The 19,291-nt window shown below is 47.2% G+C and overlaps 1 protein-coding gene across 5 annotated transcripts in view; it reads left to right on the plus strand.

Annotated features, from left to right (window-relative positions):
* The window catches only part of CAMKK2 (calcium/calmodulin dependent protein kinase kinase 2), a 48,334-nt gene that overhangs the window by 8,550 nt on the left and 20,493 nt on the right, over window positions 1–19,291 (plus strand). For all 5 annotated transcript variants that reach the window (XM_045458761.1, XM_045458764.1, XM_045458763.1 and 2 more), the window contains exons 2-7: window positions 6,921–7,417; window positions 11,715–11,762; window positions 12,446–12,499; window positions 13,226–13,277; window positions 13,638–13,771; window positions 16,316–16,352. In XM_045458761.1, coding sequence (XP_045314717.1) covers window positions 6,962–7,417; window positions 11,715–11,762; window positions 12,446–12,499; window positions 13,226–13,277; window positions 13,638–13,771; window positions 16,316–16,352 — 781 coding nt within the window. In that variant the 5' untranslated portion in view covers window positions 6,921–6,961. The remainder of the gene's footprint in view (window positions 1–6,920; window positions 7,418–11,714; window positions 11,763–12,445; window positions 12,500–13,225; window positions 13,278–13,637; window positions 13,772–16,315; window positions 16,353–19,291) is intronic.

Consider the following 19,291-nt stretch of genomic DNA (forward strand, 5'->3'; position numbering starts at 1 on the left):
TATTCCTGCTGGCATCAAACCTTAGCGCTGTGTTGGCCAGTCCAGCTGAGCCTCCCAGGTCTCGCGCTCGTGCCTTGGGAAACTCTTTTGAATCCGTGGCCTCTGAGGCAGTGGGCTTCCCTGGGTAGGTGGGAGCTGCCTTAGTTGGCTAGGGCTGCTGTGAGGGAGGATACAGCCTGGGGGGCTTCAAGAGCAGAACTGCATTGTGTCACAGTTCTGGAGGGCAGAAGTCCTAGATCAAGGTGCCGGGAGGGAGAATCTGTTCCATGTCTCTGTCTGGTGGCTTGCTGGTGATCTTTGGCCTTCCTTGGCTTGAACGTGCGTCCGCCTTCATGTTCTCATGGGGTTCTCCCCTGTGTGGGCCCTAGGTCCAAATTCTCCCCTTTTTATAAGGACACTGGTTATATTCGAGTAGGACCCACCCTAGTGACCTCATTTTAACTTGATAACCTTTGTGAAGACCCTGTCTCCAAATTAAGTTACATTCTGAGGTCCTGGGGTTAGAACTCCAGCATATCTTTTTCGAGGGGCACAGTTCAGTCTATAACAGGTGCCTAATGGGGTCCCTGTGACCTTGCCCTGGGCTGCCCTTTGTGTTCTCCATCAGCTTCCTATAAAGTTCTTGTCTCCACCCCCTCCAGCTTCCTTTCCACAGCCCCTGCACGCACTCGCACTCACACTCATGCTCACACCGGCCTCCAGTTCCAGGAGGGGTGGGGTGGTGTTTCTGTTCCTCAGCCCTCCCACGCCTTTACTGCCTTGGGGACTTCTCAGAGCTCACTCCTCCTGGAGCAAGTTCCTGCCCCCTCACCACCTACTCACCCTGTGGGTCTCGGCCTAAATATAATTTCCCCAAGCAAGGCCTTCCTTGACCCGCCCCCCATTCTGATCTGTTCTCTTTTGTCTTGGTTTCTCCCCGCTTGTACTTATACAGTCATTTGTGCTTTTAAGAAATCACATCTGTTTTGTTTATCCACTGCATAGTAGGTCCTCAGTAATTACTTGAAAGAACAAATGGGTGAGTGAATTTCCTTTAGGACCTCCCTGGGCCTCAGCTTCCCCACGTAAGAGAGGAGGTGGCTGGCCAAGCCTGTTATCTCAGGGAGGACATCATTGCTGGCCTTGGCCAAGGCATCCTTACAGCTATTTGGGGCCCCCATGTTGTCCCATGGTGCCCGGAACCGTGTAGGCTGTGTCTCAGGTTGGGGCACACGTCCCTGGCACACTGGCTACTTGCTATCCCGGGCTCTGTGGTGGCTCTGTATTTGGTGAGCAGGCGCAGGTTGGAAACAACCCCCAGGAAATGAGAGCACGCTTCCAAGAGGCCAGGGCCACTGGGCTTCCTGGCAGAGGAAGCAGTGCTTCCCTTCACCCTGGCCCGGAGCCTGGTCCATCTGTTTCGGTAAGGGGCTGGTGGCTCTGAGTCACCCCGTGAGAGGTGGGGGAGCTTGCCACCGCCAGCCCTGGGGAGATGGGGAGGCCTTCGAGGGCAGGGAGAGAGGACCCAGGTTTGGAGCCGGAGGCTCCAGGGAGAGGACTCTTAGCATTTAGTCAAACCCAAGGAGCTTTGCGGAAAGGTCCTCCTATTCTGCTCCCCCCCACCCCCAAATACCTTGCTTAGCAGTCCCTCCCTGGCAGAGAGCCTGGGGGGATCAAATGAACCAGGCTGAGCCCTGCCTGGTGCAAGGTAAATGCTCAGTTGGATGTTAGCTATTGCTGTTGTTATGCAAACCATTGTCTTTGTATGATTTTTTTCTCCTGGGCAGAGTGTTTTTTGTTTTTTTTGTTTTTTTTAAGTTTATTTATTTATTTTGAGAGAGAAAGAGAGAGCACAAGCAGGTGAGGGGGGCAGAGAGGAGCGAAAGAATCCCAAGCAGTCTCTGCACCATCAGCAAAGAGCCCGAGGCAGGGCTCTAACTCACAAACTGTGAGATCATGACCTGAGCTGAAATCAAGAGTGGGTTGCTTAACCAAGTGAGGCACCCAGGCTCCGCTGCCCTGGGCAGAGTGTTGATAGGTTTCATCAGATCCTTATAGAGCCTGTGCCCTTGTAGAATCTGTGTCCCCAAAGCTGGTCAGAGCCAGACTCTGTAGGGGTCAGTGGTAGAAAATGACCCTCCTCAGGGTGAATGACCAGCTTGCTTATCAGGCCTTGCTGCAGATGGGGTGGGGGGTGGGGGGGCTCCAGGTGGCCTCCAGGCCCTGAGGTCTGGGCTTTCCTTCCTGAGACCTAGACACATCTGCCCCTGCAGCACAGAGGCCCCCATCTCCATCTCAGCTGGAGCATTTCTCCTCTCCTGCCTCCTCCAGACCTCAAGGGCCAAGGCCCTGGCCAGACGCCAGTTTGTCAAGGAGACTGATTAAAAGCAGCTTTGCTGGGGGCAGATGGCTTGGTGTCCTTGGCCTGAAGTGAAGATCGATAAGCAATTGTTTTTCTCTTGGCAAGAAAAAAATTCTCCATTAACTTTCTTAGGTGCTGCCAGACCAGTTTTCTTTTCAGGAACACTGCAGTCCTATCAGAGGTGGTTCTGGGAGGGAAGATAGGTCACTGGCGCTGCTCTGCTCCCCTGCCCTGGGAGGGCTGTGGAACCCACACAAGAGCAGGCTGGCTCAATTGGACGTCAGTAGCTCTTAGGAACATTCTGGAACACGGCTGGCAAAACCCAGCCTAGTAGGCATTCAATAGGTAATTGAAAGAATAGCTTTTTGAGCACTTAACCAGGTACCAGACATGATACTGAGTGCTAGCTATTTAATCCTCATGACTAATGGGTTACCTCCCATTTTATAGATAAGAAAACTGAGGCTGAGGTGGGGCTAAGTCATTTGTGTGTGGTGAGCCCAGGCAGTTGAACTTCAAAGGCCCTGCTTTTCTTTTCCTAGGGAATACTCAACATAGCAAGCTGGACCGCAGAGAACCTTGAACTTGTGTTGGATTCTTTCACTGATAGGGAAGCCATGGCAGGAACACAGTTAATGATTTCTTTCTCAGACACAGTAAGGATGGGATAGAAGAACAGGAGTGGGACCAGCTGCCCCCTCCCCCTGCCTCAGCCCTCTAGGTTTATTATCCCAACTCCTATCATGGTCACAGCTGTCCTCTTTTAAGAATTCATCTCAGAAGAGTTACTGTTTGTCCATGGTACCCAGTGGAAAGTTAGTCCTTCCCACCCTGTCCCCTTGCTTCTGCAAACTAGTCATTTTCTCTTGAGGCCACTGTTACCGTTTTCGTATATACCTTTCCGTGATTTTCACACGTATGGCCTTTTTCCTGTTACGTCAAAACAGCGGCATACTAATGCTTTGTTTTTTTTTCCGTGTAACAGTGCGTCATGGAGCTAATTCATATTAGGCTGTGTAGAGTTACCTCTTTTAATTAAAAAACATTTTTTTTAATGTTTATTTTTGAGAGAGAGAGATAGACAAAGTGTGAGTTGGGGAGGGGCAGAGAGAGAGGGAGACACAGAACCAAAGCAGGCTGCAGGCTCTGAGCTGTCAGCATAGAGCCCGATGAGGGGCTTGAACTCACGAACCGTGAGATTATGACCTGAGTCAAAGTTGATGCTTAACCGACTGAGCCACCCAGGTGCCCCAAGAGTCACCTCTTGTAAAATAAACGCATGTTTTCTCTGGGGATACATGTACCTCATCTTTTTTACTCAGTCCCCTGTGGATGGTCATTTCAAATCATACTGCCACAAGACATCACTTTTTACATGTGTGAGGTTGTCTGTAGGGTAAATACTCAGGTGAGGAATTGCTAAGTCCAAGGTATATTCATTTGGAGTTTTGTTAGATATTGGTGAATTTCCATTTTTTTTTGTTTATTGTTTATTTTTGAGAGAGTGAGAGAGGGAGTGAGAGGGAGCGAGCGTGAGGGGGGGGGAGGGGCAGAGGGGAGGAGGACAGTGGATCCAAAGTGGGCCCCACGCTGACAGCAGGAAGCCTGATGCGATGCGGGGCTCAAACTCCCGAACCCGTGAGATCCTGACCTGAGCCGAAGTTGGATGCTCAACCTACTGAGCCACCCAGGTGCCCTAGTGAATTTCCTTTCATAAGGGTGCCCAATTCATACTCTCTGTAGCCTCACCAAAATAGTGCTATTATTACATTTTTGGTCTTTGCCAATCTGATAGATGGAAAAAGTAGTAATTCCTTATAGTTTTATTATTAAAAATTTTCTTAATTTTGGTAAAGTATACATAAAATAAAAATTTACCATTTTAACCATTGTTAGGTGTACAATTCAGTGGCATTAATTACATTCACAGTGTTGAGAGACCATCGCCACTATCTATTTCCAGAACTTTTTCATCACTCCAAACCGAGGCTCTGTACCCCTTAAACAATGACTCCCTGTTCCCCTTTTCCCAGTTCCTGGTAACCTTTATTTTCTGTCTGTATGATTTTGTCTATTTTAGGTACCTCATATAATTGCAGTCATAGAATATTTGTCTCTTAATATTTGGTGTGTTTCACTTAGCATGTTTTCAGAGTTCACCCATAGGATAGCATGTGTCAGAACTTAATTCCTTTTTACGGCTGAATCATATTCCATTTTATGGATAGAACACATTCTGTTTATCCATTCACAGTAGTTGGACACTTGGGTTGTTTCCACCCTTTGACTATTGTGAACAGTGCTGTCATAAGCAAGAGTATATATGTATCTGTTTGGATCCCTGCTCTTAATTCTTCTGGGTATATACCTGGGAGAGGAATTGCTGGATCATATGGTAATTCTACAATTAATGTTTTGAGGACCCATCAAACCATTTCATTGTAGTTTAAATTTGCACTTCTCTTACCGTAACTAAGGCTGAGCATCTTGTCATATGAGGGGTTTCTTGGTTGATCTTTTACCGTGAACTCTGTGTTCATAAATTGTACCTGCGTCTGGGCTGGGCCACTGCAGTGATTTTGTTAATGCTTTTCCCATTGGTCTTTCCCCTGCTCCACAGGGGTAGGGACCCCATCTGCTTGCATTACTGTCCAGATTGCCTGACACAGAAGCTGTTCCATAAATACTTCTTACAGGACTATCGTAAGAGGGCAAGTGGCATTTTTCAGCCTCTCCTCCACCTCCTCCGCTCCCATCTACACCTTCCTCTCTATCCCCTCACTGCCACCCACTGTCATCAAGAGATACCCTTTCATTCATTCATACAATTTCTCTGCTCAGCACCACTGTTTGCCTGACATCTTCGTGATATGGGTGATCGATATGGAGAGCCACCACCATGAGCATCTGCGGATGAACTCCCTGAATTCTAGTGGCACCTGTGACATTTGTCCAGCAGAATTTGTCAAACACATGAACCAAAGGTTAATATTCTGTCCCGGAGACAGAAGGAATTGACAGTCTAAGGAAGTGTCAACTTTTTTTGTTCACATAATATGAACTTAACCATTTAAAAATGAACACTTCAGTGGTACTTAGAACGTTGACATTGTTGTACAGGTACCACCTCTGTTTACTTCCAGATCGTGTTCAGCGCCCCAGGAGACCCATTTGCAGTCACTCCCGTGCTCCCCAGTACCTCCTCAGTCATAGGCAATCACTAATCTACTTTCTGTTTCTATGGATTTACCTATTCTAGAAATTTCAAATAAAGAGGATTGTACGTATGTGACCTTTGGGGTCTGGCTTCCTTCACTTAGCATGATGTTGTCGAGGTTCATCTAGACTGTAACATGTATGAGTATTTCATTCCTTTTATGGCTGAATCATATTCCATTGTGTGGATAGACCACATCCTGGTTATCCATTCATCTGTTGATGGGCATGTGGTTGTTTTCCCTGTTTGGCTATCATGAATAGAGCTATTTGAGTATTTACCTAGAAACAGAATTGCTGGGTCATTGTGGTAAATGTTTAGTTTTGTGAGGAACCACCAAGCTATTTGGTGTTCTTTTTTTTTTTTTTTTTTTTTTTTTAAACGTTCATCGTGGGGCTTGAACTCACAACCTGGAGATCAAGAGGAGCATGCTCTATCGACTGAACCAGTCAGGCGCCCTGATCCTAATCTTTTGACTTCATGTTTGCCTTCTGCCTGGCAGGCACCAAGTAGCAGCTGAACTAAGACAACATTAGATAATAGATATGTTGAGCCTGGCTCCTCAGACAACATGAGCTGCCTGGCCCACTCTCTGGGGTGCCTTTCCTTCCTCTGATGTGACCTCTGACCCCTGCTCTTCAGTTGGCCCGAGGCCAGTCCAGACTGGACTGCTGTGCCAGTGGGTTTTGCTTAAACAAATCCCTTTCTTTCTCTCAAGCCTCAGTTTCCCCATTTACAAAATGGGACTGTAATAGCAAACCTAGGGTGCTTTTGAGATTATGCAGGCGTGCTGAAGGTGTTTTGTAAACCGTAAAGTGCTGTCTGAATCATTCCCATTGTGAAGTCATACAGCCTAGACATGGTCACGAGGAAGTGTTTTATTTGGCTGGTCCAGCATTTAAAAATATTTGAAATAATTGCTAATTAAAAAAAAAAAATCAAGAGACCTCACCTGATGTGTAGGTTCAGAGCTTCTCTATCATCATCATCATCATCATCAAAAAGTGGTGGTGGTGATGGGGGGGGGTGCGGGGGGGGGGTGGGGTGGGGGCTGGCAATTCTAGGCCCAGATCCTGTTTAGCAACAATTGGCTTGAGTTGAAAGTAGCTGCCAGTGCTGTAGGGCGCATGCGTCCTCTGTTTTGGGGTTTTCTCCTACTTTGTTCCTCCAGGAAGGGTTTGGGATTCTTATGTGTGTGAGGAGGACCTTTTCAAATAAGGAAATGTGGAGTGTGCTCCTCTGTTTAGACTCAGAGATCACATCGCATCATGTTTTGCAAGACGTCTTGAGGATGTCAGCTAGAGGCAGGAACAGACCCCCCCAGCGGGGCCGCAGGGGTGCTGACCCTTCCTCTCTCTGCAGGTGGCGCTGCCGCCGGATGGGAGTGCCCAGGCCCGCGCACCATGTCATCATGTGTCTCTAGCCAGCCCAGCAGCGACCACCGGGCCGCCCTCCAGGATGAGCTGGGGGGCGGGAGCAGCAGTGGCAGCGAAGGCCAGAAGCCCTGTGAGGCTCTGCAGGGCCTCTCATCCCTGAGCATCCGCCTGGGCATGGAGTCCTTCATCGTGGTCACCGAGTGTGAGCCAGGCTGCGCGGTGGACCGCGGCCTGGCCCGGGACCGGCCCCTGGAGGCCGATGGCCAAGAGGTACCCCTCCACGCCTCCGCCTCCGGGTCCCAGGTCCGGCCCCAGCTCTGCGGTCGCAAGCTCTCTCTGCAGGAGCGGTCCCAGCTGGACGCGAATGGACGCTGCGTCCACCCGGCCCTGTCCCACTCGCCCGTGGGCTCCCCGCAGTCGTCGCCGAGGCTGCCCCGGCGGCCCACGGTGGAGTCCCACCACGTCTCCATCACTGGCATGCAGGTGTGTGCGCCGGCCCAGCCGATGGGGGGCCTCTGTTAGGTGGGGCTCCCCTAGAACACTGATTTGAGAGGTGACCCCCCCCTCCCCGTGGAGACCCAGGTGGGTGTGGGAATGAGAGTAGAAGAGAAGGGGGTCAAGAAAGTGTGCATGATGGAGTTGGTTGCCACCATGGGCAACTGGGGCTCCATCTCTGGGGGACCCTGTTAGTGTAGAAAATTCTGTACCTCAGAATTTCTGTATGCTGTTTGAGGGCCAAGGGAGCCGGACCTTTTACACCAGCTCTTGGTGAGAGCTGCTGGGGGGCAGGTGACCTGCCCTGAGAGTGGGCAGAGCAGTGGGGCCACAGAGAGCCTCTAGGGGAGACGGAGGTGCTGGTGGCTGGGAGTTGTGCGGGAGATGGGGGTGGGTGAGAGACCTCACGGCCTAGCAGCAGGGCACCAGGCAGGCGCTGGGCACTGTGTGTGCATGTCTCTTCTGATTCGTACGAAAACTTCTGGGAGTTAGAACTGAGTCCCACTAGGGCTCATCTGGCCCTGTGTGATCTGCTCCTGCTCCTCCCCCCCCCCCCCCCCCCCACCTTTCTGCTGCAGACTCACAAGGCTCCGTCCACACTGCCTTCTTAGATTCCTCAGGTGTCCACACTCATTCCCTCTGTTAGGACTTTACCCCTACTGTCCTCTCTGCTTGGAACCTCCCCGCTCTTTGCAGGGTCATCTGCCTCTGACAGCCAAGTTTCAACTCAGATGTCTCCTCCTCTGAAGGGCCTCTCTGACCACCCTCTGTAAGCAGCCTCAGCCTGCCACCCCTCCCTGCCCTGTCACCCTATTGACACAGCACTCAACACCATCTGATTGTTTGTGTGTCTGTTGAATTGTTTTTGGCCTGTCTCCCCAGCTAGAATGTAAGCTCAGAAGGAACAGTCCCATCCACTGTCATGTTTCCCAGCACCTGGCACAGAACCTGACACGTAGTAGGAGCACAAAAATATTTGTTGAAGAAATGATTGAATTTAGTTGGAAGAAGTGTGGACATTGAGAATAGCTTCCTAAAGGGGCTGATACTGAACTATATTTTTGGGGCTAGGTAGGACTTTCATAATTGGAGATGGGTACACACAGAGAATTCACTGCAGGGGGGATGCACAGCATGAGCAGAGGCCCAGAGGTAGAAGACAGGATATGGGTGAGAGGGCAGTCAGGGGTTCAGCTAGCTGAAGAATGGGGCCCATGTGTGGAGCACCGTGGCAACAGGGCTAGACAGAGAATTTGGCTTTATTTCAGTTAGAATTGAATCAGCTTAGAGAAACAGAGACCTGCCCCCCTTCACAACAGTGGCTTTAACACAATAGGGCTTGTTTATCATGTAAACTAAATCTGGAGGAGTGGGGACCAGTGTGGTGATTCTGTTGTCCTTAAAACCTTACTGCTGTGACTGTAGTCTCACAGCTCCATTCCAGACAAGAAGAAGGAGCAGAGAAGAGGAAAAGGCATTTGCCTCCTAAGTCTGTCCTTTTTCTTGGAAGCTCTGCCCAACACTTCTGCCTGCCTCCTACTGGCTGTGTGGCCACCCCTAGCTGTAAGAAAGGCTGGAAAATGTAATTTTCCATCCTGGGTCATTGCCACTAAGCTATCCATTTATAAGGAAGAAAGAGGAGACTGGTATTTGGTGGGCAACTAGGCGACTCTGCCAAGGTCAGAGGAGTGGAGTCAGAACTTGACCTTGGAAGCATCAGGAACTGATATGATCAAGTGGAATCTAGGAAGAGGAATTCAGCAATATGTAGGACTTGGATTAGGGGGCAGTGAGACCCCTTAGGACAGCTCTGCAGGGCCCCACTTCTGCTGGTCACATCCCTTCAGGACTCAGGGGATGAAATCAACACTGGAGAGAAACAGTGCAACCAACCTAGTGAAGGGAGGGTTCTGTGAGCCGTGGAACACTATCCAGCAGATGAAAGGATGCAGGTCTGTGTGTACAGTCTGCCCTGGAACTGTCTCCAGTGATGTTGAGTGAGAAAAGAGGCTGAGAAGTGATTTAGTGTGAGATCATTTTTGCCTCCCCAAAGCCCTATCCCAAAACAATGCTCTGTATTTTCAACAGGTGCATGTATGCGTGCATTTACATAGAAAAAGGCCTGGAAGTTTATAGACCAAACTGACATCAAGGTTTGGGGAAAGGGTTAGAATTGGGGTGGCGGTGGGGTTCAAGGGAAGTGTTGGGCTTATCGGTAACACTTGAAGTTTTATTTTCTATTGTGTTTCTTTTCCCATTTTTACCTCTTTTTTCACTTCACATTTCCCCCCTAACTATATTGAGGTATAACTGAAGTAAAACAAACCACATATTTCACGTGTACAATATGATCAGTTTTGATATATGCATACATCTCTAAAAACATCACCCCAGTCAAGATCACAGACATTTCCAGCACACCCGACAACACATCCCTCCCCCCTCTTCCCCTTTCCCAGGTCACTGCTGACCTACTTTTTATCATCATAGATTAGTTTGCAAGTTCAAGAATTTTCTGTAAGTGGAATCATTTAGTATGCACTCTTTTTTTTTTGGCTTCGCTTCTTTGATGGCCTAACAATTTTGAGATTTGTCTTTATTACTGCATGCTTCCTTTTTATTGCTGCCTAGCATTCCATTGTCTGCAATGGACCACTTTTTGTTTATCCAGTTACCTGTCAGTGGACTTTTGGGTTGTTTCCAGTATTTGACTATTACCAATAAAGCTGTTTCAAACATTTGTATGCAAGTCTGCACAGACACAAGTTTTCACATCTCTTGGATAAAGTTAGGAGCAGAATGGTTATGTCGTAGAGGAGGTGTTTGTTAAGAAACTACCCACTTGCTTTCCAAAGAGGCTGCACCATTTTAACTTCCTGCTAGCAGTGTATAAAGGTTCTCCATGCCCTACATTCTGACAACATTTGGTATGGTCAGTCTTGGAGTGTAGCCAATCTAATGGGTATGGTGTTAATTTACATTTCCCCAATGAGTCATGATGTTAAGCCTCTTCTTTTTTTTTGAGTGTCTTTTCATGTGCTTACTGATCATTTGTATATCTTCTTTGGAGAACTGTCTTTTCAAGTCTTTTGCCCATTTTTGTTATTTTTTAATTAAAGTTTTTTTAATGTTTATGAAAAGCATTTTAATGTTTTTAATGTTTATTTGAGAGAGAGAGATAGAGACAGAGCATGAACAGGGGAGGGGCAGAGAGAGAGGGAGACACAGAATCCAAAGCAGGCTCCAGGCTCCGAGCTGTCAGCACAGAGCCCAACATGGGGCTAGAATTCCCAAACAGCAAGATCATGGTCTGAGCTGAAGTCAGCCGCCCAACCGACTGAGTCACGCAGGCACCCCATGCCCATTTTTAAATTAGGGTGTTGTTATTAATGAGTTTTTTGTGCTTTTTGTACAAAAAAAATCTTTGAGAAATTTTGTTAAGAAAGCATTCTCTGCCCACAGTCACTCGGATTTTCTCCACTTGTGTTACTCTGTTTATATTGGACAACATAGTCCTTATATAGGATTACTTGTTTAATTTAAAATCAACGTTTTAGGAACACCTCTTTAAAAATGTGTATTAAAAGAGTACATAATGAGGGGCGCCTGGGTGGCGCAGTCGGTTAAGCGTCCGACTTCAGCCAGGTCACGATCTCGCAGTCCGTGAGTTCGAGCCCCGCGTCAGGCTCTGGGCTGATGGCTCAGAGCCTGGAGCCTGTTTCCGATTCTGTGTCTCCCTCTCTCTCTGCCCCTCCCCCGTTCATGCTCTGTCTCTCTCTGTCCCAAAAATAAATAAACGTTGAAAAAAAAAATTAAAAAAAAAAAAAAAGAGTACATAATGTATGATCACATTTTTTTAAATATATATTTTTTAACATTTATTCATTTTTGAGACACCGAGAGAGACAGAGGTTGAGTGACAGAGGGGGCAGAGAGATGGAGACACAGAATCTGAAACAGGCTCCAGGCTCTGAGCTGTCAGCACAGTGCCCGATGCGGGGCTCAGACTCATGGACTGCGAGATGATGACCTGAGCCAAAGTCAGACCCTTAACCGACTAAGCCACTCAGGCTCCCCATATTTTTTACAATGTACAAAATCTGTGTTGTTAAAGGTCAGGGTAGTGGTCACCCTGGAGATGGGCCAGTGTCTGAGAGATGCTTCAGGGGGTCGGGAATATTCTCTTTCTTGATTTGGGTCCTGGTTCATGTGTTTGTTTTGTGAAAAACGTATCTAGCTGCAAACTTACAATTCATATTCTGTGTGTTTCTACTTAACATTGCAGGATTGTGTACAGCTGAATCAGTACACACTGAAGGATGAAATTGGAAAGGTAAATATCCGAGGAGCCAGTCTGGTTTTCTGCATCTACCAAGGATGTCTCAGATACGGTGGAGGGAACCTGCTGGAGCTGGGAGCGGGAACGAGTCCTTGGAGGCAAATTTGTGGGGGAGGGTTTTGTCATCACTGGTCCATCTGGTTTATTTTCTTTTTACATCAAAATATTAATGTGTTTCTACAGAAGCCCAGACAGCTTTAAGGGAATAACATATCACCAACATTAGTGGTGGTGTTTTTTTCTCCCTGAGGTACTCTCGCATCTGTTTTTGCTTTTATTTCAGCCAATGGGCAGTGTTATTGCAGGGGTCAAAAACTCAAATATCAATATAAAGCAAGTGAGTAATATGAATGAACAAAGCCTGCTAGGTGTAACGTATTAGGGAGTGGAGAGGACTATGGCAAACTGTTGACATGTGGAGGTGATTTTGGGTCCATATGGCCAGATCTTCTGATTTTTTTCAAAAGAAGCTGAGAATCTAGATTTTTATATCTGATCTTTTTGGTTTTAAACGTTGGCAACTCACTCAAACTTTCTAAAAACTGCAGATGCAACAAAATGTAATTGCATAGCAGATTTGGTAAATTGGCTGCCGGTTTGCAGCCCCTGTATTAGGGTCCTCATTTTGCAGATCATAACTTCTGGATAGTATGTCATGGGCATCTCCCTTTATCCAGGGCTCCTATGGCGTGGTCAAGTTGGCCTACAATGAAAATGACAATACCTATTATGTAAGTATCCACATCCCCCTCCCCATCCCTGTCCTCGTCCAAAGCAAAACCCTCCTTTCCAGAATTTAGCTTCCTGAAAGATTTTCTTCGCTATTGTCTCATTTTATCCTTAGGTTGTTTCATTTTGTGCCTTAGGAAGGAAGTGATGTTCCCATTATACAGATGGGGAAATGGGGAGGCAAAGTGATCGGCTCGGAAAGAGAATGGATAAATTCAGCAAATGTCTCCTATTCTTACTCTGAGCTACCATTTCTACATCCTTCACAGCACCAAGAACCAGGTGGTAGTGAGGCAAATTGCCCTCGTTTGCCTTTGGAAGTCAGTCCAACTTGGGTTCAAATTCTGGCTCTCCCATTTGCCAGCTGTGTGTCCTTGGCCAAGTGACATCACACCTGAGCCTCAGTTTCCCCATGTGTAAAATAGCCAGTCTCTCGTCCATCACTCCAGCTGACTCATGTCTTGATTTAGTTGTAGCGAGTCCCAAGGCTCATGGTCCCAGTCAGGAAAGCTAACCTGGAGCCTTGGAAGCACTCTCAGGGCTGAGGGAACCCTGGCAGTTCAGTTTCCAGCCTGCAGCTGCTTGACCCACTCCAATGACGAGGCGCTCACTACATCGTCCTGAGGCCACCAGGGCACCAAGAGCTTCGGCAGGCCTAGGAGTGGAAGGAGCTCTCTCTCTCCCTTCCTCCCCATTTTAACCAAGATATGGGGTCTTGTCTTCCACAGGCGATGAAGGTGTTGTCGAAAAAGAAGCTGATCCGACAGGCAGGCTTTCCACGTGAGTTTGGTGGGCCAGGCCTTTGTTCTTAGGTGCAGGGCTGGGGCAAGACAGAGAAGATCCCATTGAATGGTGTCCCCTACAGAGAGTGCCCAGGTAGATGCCCCAAAGACTCCTGTCACTGGGGCATGGGACAGGAAGGAGGGTATTAACAGAAGGTTGAACAGGGGGCTGGGTCTCCATCCTCACTGATTTCTAGCAGCAGAGGAGACAGATGACAAGCAGGCTCCTTAAGGCCCCTGGGGACATCAGCCACTCCATCCCTGGCAAAACCCCCCCTACCCCCGACTTGGGTTGCCCCCTCTTCAGCTGCCATCTGCAGGGGAAAAGCTGTTTGCCCTGACCCTGTGTCTCCTCCAGGTCGCCCCCCGCCCCGAGGCACCCGGCCAGCTCCGGGAGGCTGCATCCAGCCTAGGGGCCCCATTGAGCAGGTGTACCAGGAAATCGCCATCCTCAAGAAGCTGGACCACCCCAATGTGGTAAAGCTGGTAGAGGTGAGCTGGGGGGCCAGGGAGGAGGGAGGCAGGGAGAGTGATGGTCCAGTCTCGGCTCTGTTATTACCCACATGCCACACCACTAGTTTCTAGGGAGAGCCGCACCACGTTGAGCAGCTTATTGCAAGGCTGAGTGCTAGTTATTGCTCCCGACTCCTTGACTGCTGTTCTTTCATGTTATTCTCATCCTTTCCTAAGACTATTTATTACTTCCATTTTATAGATAAAGAAATTGAGGGTCAGAGGGATACTGAAACTTGCCCATTACCCATTTCTGTCTCTTTATTTATATATATAGATATAAGATAGATATAGATATAATATATATATATCTGTATCTTACACAGCTGTATTTCTATCTATATTTATATATGTTATAATATAATATACTATATATATATAAGTATACTGTATATATATATATAATATTAGCACAAAAGCAACCCTATACATGTAAACAAATGGATGTGGCTGTGTTCCAATAAAACTTGATTTACAAAAACAGGCAGAGGCAGAGGGCCAGATTTGGCTTGCATGCTATATTTGCCATCTTCTGTTCTAGACCAGTAGTTCTCAAAGATTTTGGTCTTAGGATTCCTGTATGTTCTTCAAAATTATTGAAGACCCCAAAAAAGTTTTGCTTATGTGGGTTGTATTTATTATTATTTGCCACATCAGAATTTAAAACTGAGAAGTTTACAAATTATTTATTAATTCATTTAAAAACAACAATAATCCCATTATGTAGCAATACATTTTTATGAAAAGTAACTATATTTTCTGGAAAACTGTGGTGAGAAGAGTGGCATAGTTCTACATTTTTGAAAAGTTTTGTTGTTTATGTGTGGCTTCATAGAAGATGGCTGGATTCTCATATCTGCTTCTGCATTCAGCCTCTTGTGACCTCGCGTGTGATGTGGTTTCTGGTTTTTCTACTAATAGAGAATGAGAGTGGAAAGGGCAAATATTATCTTAGTTTTAGAGTGAAAATAGTTTTGACCTCATGAACTCTGGGAAAACATCTTGGGGATCCCTAGGAGTCCCCGAGCCACATTTAGAGCACCTCTGGTGTAGATGACAGGACTTATAAGCAGCATGTGATAAAGCATGTAACTGGACACGTGTTCGCAGTGCTTGCGGGAGCATGGAGTGCCAGCAGCCAGCCGACCCAAATGGCTGAGGAAGTCTTCTCAGGAGAAGGGATATTTGAGATGGTCCTGGTAGTTCCCTGGATGGAGACAACAGGGAAAGATGGGGAAGGGCATCACAGAGGGAGGAACAACATGTGCAAAGGGCTGGTGGCCTCTATTTGGCGGTATACCCCTGCCTTTGGTGGGTGTGAGGATTAGCAGCCATGCCTTGACTGGGGCTTGTCAGGTGCAGAGCTCTAGGTAGGCCAGGCCCTGGGTCTGGCTCCTCCCACTGGGTAGGGCTTAGGGCTCCAGGTTGGCTGCCCTGGGCTTCTGCCTAGGGTAAATCTCTTTCTCCTCCTGTGGATGTTGGTTGGCTGGGGAAGGTGAGGATGATGTGGGAAGAGGCGGGAAGACCAGTCCAGCCAAGGAGCCTGCCTTTGTTTCTTCTCAAAGGAGAGAGATGGTGGCTGCAGGCTATCTCCACTTGTCACACTGTCTTACAGTGTCAATTCACTGATGCTTGAGTCACCCATCTTAGAGGAAGCCCAAAGACACCTGTTTAGTGAGTGGCTCTGGGTCCTGACAGGATCTCCCCTCTCCCCACTGCCCTGTGGCATCTGAACTCTTCATCCAAGGCTGTTTGCCAGCCTGTTAGTCTATGCATCAGACATTCTGAGCACCTGCTATGTAACTTTGTACTGTACAGGGCACCACGGAGGCAAATGAGGTGGATACAGCCCTTTGCAGAGAGGGGGAGATATAGAAATAAATGACGAGATGAAAACAGGATGGCCACAAGAGGTGGACAGAGAGAATGTGCCATGGATGTTCTGGGCAGGGAGACGTCCTTTTCTGCAGGGGCAGGAGGTCATGGGGGCTCTTCATGGAGGAGTCAGAAGAGCCCAGACAGGATTTGAATTTTCACCCTGTGGATCAGTCCATTGTCTCCTAGGAGAGAGGGGGGATTCTTATTGAAGCTGAGACATTTTCCAGGGGAGAAGTTAAAAACAATTAAAAAAAAAAGTAATTTACTACTCCCAACGTGGGGCTCAAACTCATGGTCCCAGGATTAAGAGTTGCATGCTCTACCGACTGACCCAGCCAGGCGCCCCCATTTCCCAGGGGAGGACTTTTTCCTCTCCTTTTTGTAATCTCCTTTCTGGGGGAGGTTTTGGACCCTTGAGGATTGGGCTTGAAGGTGTTTATTTTCCAGATGGCCATTTGGATTGCACACACTGTTTTTTTTTTTCCTGTGCCCTTCATCTAAACCAGGAAAGCCAGTGGAAAGCACAGCCCTTCTGGTGGCAAATGCAGTCCCGTGGCTGCTGCTTCCCCCCTGCTCATATCATTTCCCTCTCTTCCTCTCCCCTGCTCTGTGTTTCCGGCCTGTTCCATGTGGCTGTGCCAATAGGTCCTGGATGACCCCAACGAGGACCATCTGTACATGGGTAAGAGAGCCCTTGCCTTCCACTGCCCCTGCTCAGGCAGTTGCACCTGCCAAAGCTCAGGGGTCCTCTCGAGCAACCCCTGCCCCTGGCATCTCCCACCAAGGACAGACAGCTTCCCCTTTCCTGCTGAGGCTGGGCCCCACAGTGAGCCACAGAGTGAGGCTGCTGCCTTACTTTGAAGCAGGAGGTAGAAGGGAGTGCTTGCTGGGACTTTATGGGGCGGGGGCTGTTTATTCATTTGCAAATATTTATTGAGCACCTGCTAATGCTGGGCAGGTTCAAGGCACTAAGGATGCATTGGTGAGTAAGAAAGTTGAGGCTTCTGCTCTTTAGAAGCTGACATTTTAGTCAGGGAAGACAGATAGTCAACAACTAAATAAACCAGTTAACTTCAGGTAGATCCTCTGAAGAAGGTTAAAGAGGATGACATGAGAGAGAGGGACTGAGGGGCCACGTCACATACGGGATGATGATTTGGTACCTGAATGTCAAAGACAGCCCTGTTACATCTGGGGAAGAGCATTCCAGGCATAGGGAACAGCAAGTGCAAAGGCTCTGAGGCTGGTGAGAGCTTAGTGTGTTTGAGAAGAACGTGGGTGGGACAGGGTAAACCAGGGAGAGGGGATGGGGGTGAGGTTGGAGAGCCTGAGAGGCCACAGTGGGGCATTCGGAGGCTTGGAGGGCACTGCACAAAGAAACAGAAGGACTCAGGCATGTCCTCAGAGACTTGATTTTTAAAAACTGGTGAGGATGTGGGGGAGCCCTGACTGTAGGTACTGATGAAGGAAGAAAGGGCAGGACTAATTCAAAACTGGACCGTAGACTATTGGGTCCAGGAATGCATGATCAATAGTTATATGTCCTTGCAACTTGGCTTGGTGGGCATTCACATGAGCCTGTGCATTTCAGGTGGGTACAGATGACAGCTGGGAGGGGTACCAAGGAGGTGAGGGGAGTAGGCGTGGCCAAGCCCAGCCTAGAATCCAGAAGTCTCCTGGATGAGCATGAGGATGATCCTGGGATAATCTTATGTTGCACAGGAGTGATTGGTCATCTGGGGTCTGGTTTGAATGGGTGTGGTTTGAAAACAGAGCTCAGCTTCTCCTCATGTAATTGCTGTGGTTCAGTTCCAAGAGAATGTTGTAGCTTAGGACATTTTATTTTTCATTCCCCCTCCTCTTCCCCTTTCCAGGTTTTTCCTATGAAAAATATAAGCCTATAGAAAAGCTGAAAAAATAGTACAGTGAATGCCTGTATATCTTCTACCCAGAGTCAGCAGTTAATAATTTTTTGTCATATTTGCTGTATCAGTCTAGCTATGCATCCATCCATCCATTTCTTTTTTTTTTTTTTTTTTTTTTTTTTTTGCTGAACTGTCCAAAAAGTAAATCAGCAGACATCTTGACACTTCAGGCCATAAATACTTCAGTGTGCATCTCACATAAGAACATTGTCTTAGGTGGTCACAATACCATTATTACATTTGAAAAAGTTAACTTCAGTTCCCTAAGAGCATCTAGTGTGCATTCCATGTTCAAATTTTAGAACTTTAAAAACCTCCTTGAAGAAACAATTTAGAAGCTACACAGTAAATAACATCAGATGTTAACTTTAAAAAATTATGTGAGGGGGCGCCTGGGTGGCTCAGTTGGTTGGGCGTCTGACTTCGGCTCAGGTCATGATCTCGTGGTCCGTGGGTTCGAGCCCCGCGTCGGGCTCTGTGCTGACAGCTCAGAGCCTGGAGCCTGTTTCAGATTCTGTGTCTCCCTCTTTCTCGGACCCTCCCCTGTTCATGCTCTCTGTCTCAAAAATAAATAAATGTTAAAAAAAAAATTAAAAAAAAAAAAAAGAATTATGTGAGAAAGAAACATTATTAAACTCTGAACAATACAGACTTGCAATATTTCCCAAATGTGGTATCATCACCACTTTATTTTTTTTAAGTTTATTTATTTTATTTATTTAAGTTTATTTATTTTGAAAGAGAGAGAGAGAATGAACAGGGGAGGAATAAATGGGGGGGGGGGGTGGGGAGAGACAGAGGATCCGAAGCGGGTTCTGCATTTGACAGCAGAGATCCTGATGCAGGACTTGAACCCACAAACGTGAGATCATGACCTGAGCTGAAGTTGCATGTTTAACCGACTGAGCCATCCAGGCGCCCCTACCATCACCACTTTAAATATATGAGATGATTTTAAGTGATACACGGATAGACATTTAAAAAACCTTTTTAGATTTAATTTACCATTGTGTAGGAAAAACTATAGTGGCACAATAACTCTTGACTTCATGGATGTCATTACCCAGGATAAAGGTCAGAGTTTTTAAACTGAGTCATTTAAAGAAAAATATGAAACAAATAATAGTTTATGTGGTACATAATGGCCAGATGATAAACATATTAGGCAAATGAGTGAAGTTTAGGGAGCTATAGCAGATGTCATAAAATATAAAAGATAATTTTTGTCCCAGAATGGCATTCCCAGCACAGTTTGCTCACTTGGGGCTCCTGACAGGACTCTGCATGGCTTTTGTCTATTTCTGGGGAGTTTGGTTGTTCATTCAACAAACATAATTTGGGGGCGCCTGGGTGGCTCAGTTGGTTAAGCGTCTGACTTCGGCTCAGGTCATGATCTCACAGTTTGTGAGTTCGAGCCCCGCATCGGGCTCTGTGCTGACAACTTGGAGCCTGCTTAGATTCTGTGTCTCCCTCTCTCTCTGACCCTCCCCCCGTTCATGCTCTGTCTCTGTCTCAAAAAAAAAAAAACAAAAAAACAAAAAAACAAAAAAAAAACAAAACATAATTTGTTCTAGGTTTATCAGAAAACAAAAAAGAACACTCGGCCCTCAGGGCACTTTGTTGCTCTCATAAGGACAGATGGACACCGTCAGTACTTAAATATTATGCTTAGCCTTTGAAGGTGACAACACCATGG

Source organism: Leopardus geoffroyi, chromosome D3, assembly GCF_018350155.1.
Source record: "Leopardus geoffroyi isolate Oge1 chromosome D3, O.geoffroyi_Oge1_pat1.0, whole genome shotgun sequence".
Lineage (NCBI taxonomy): Eukaryota > Metazoa > Chordata > Mammalia > Carnivora > Felidae > Leopardus > Leopardus geoffroyi.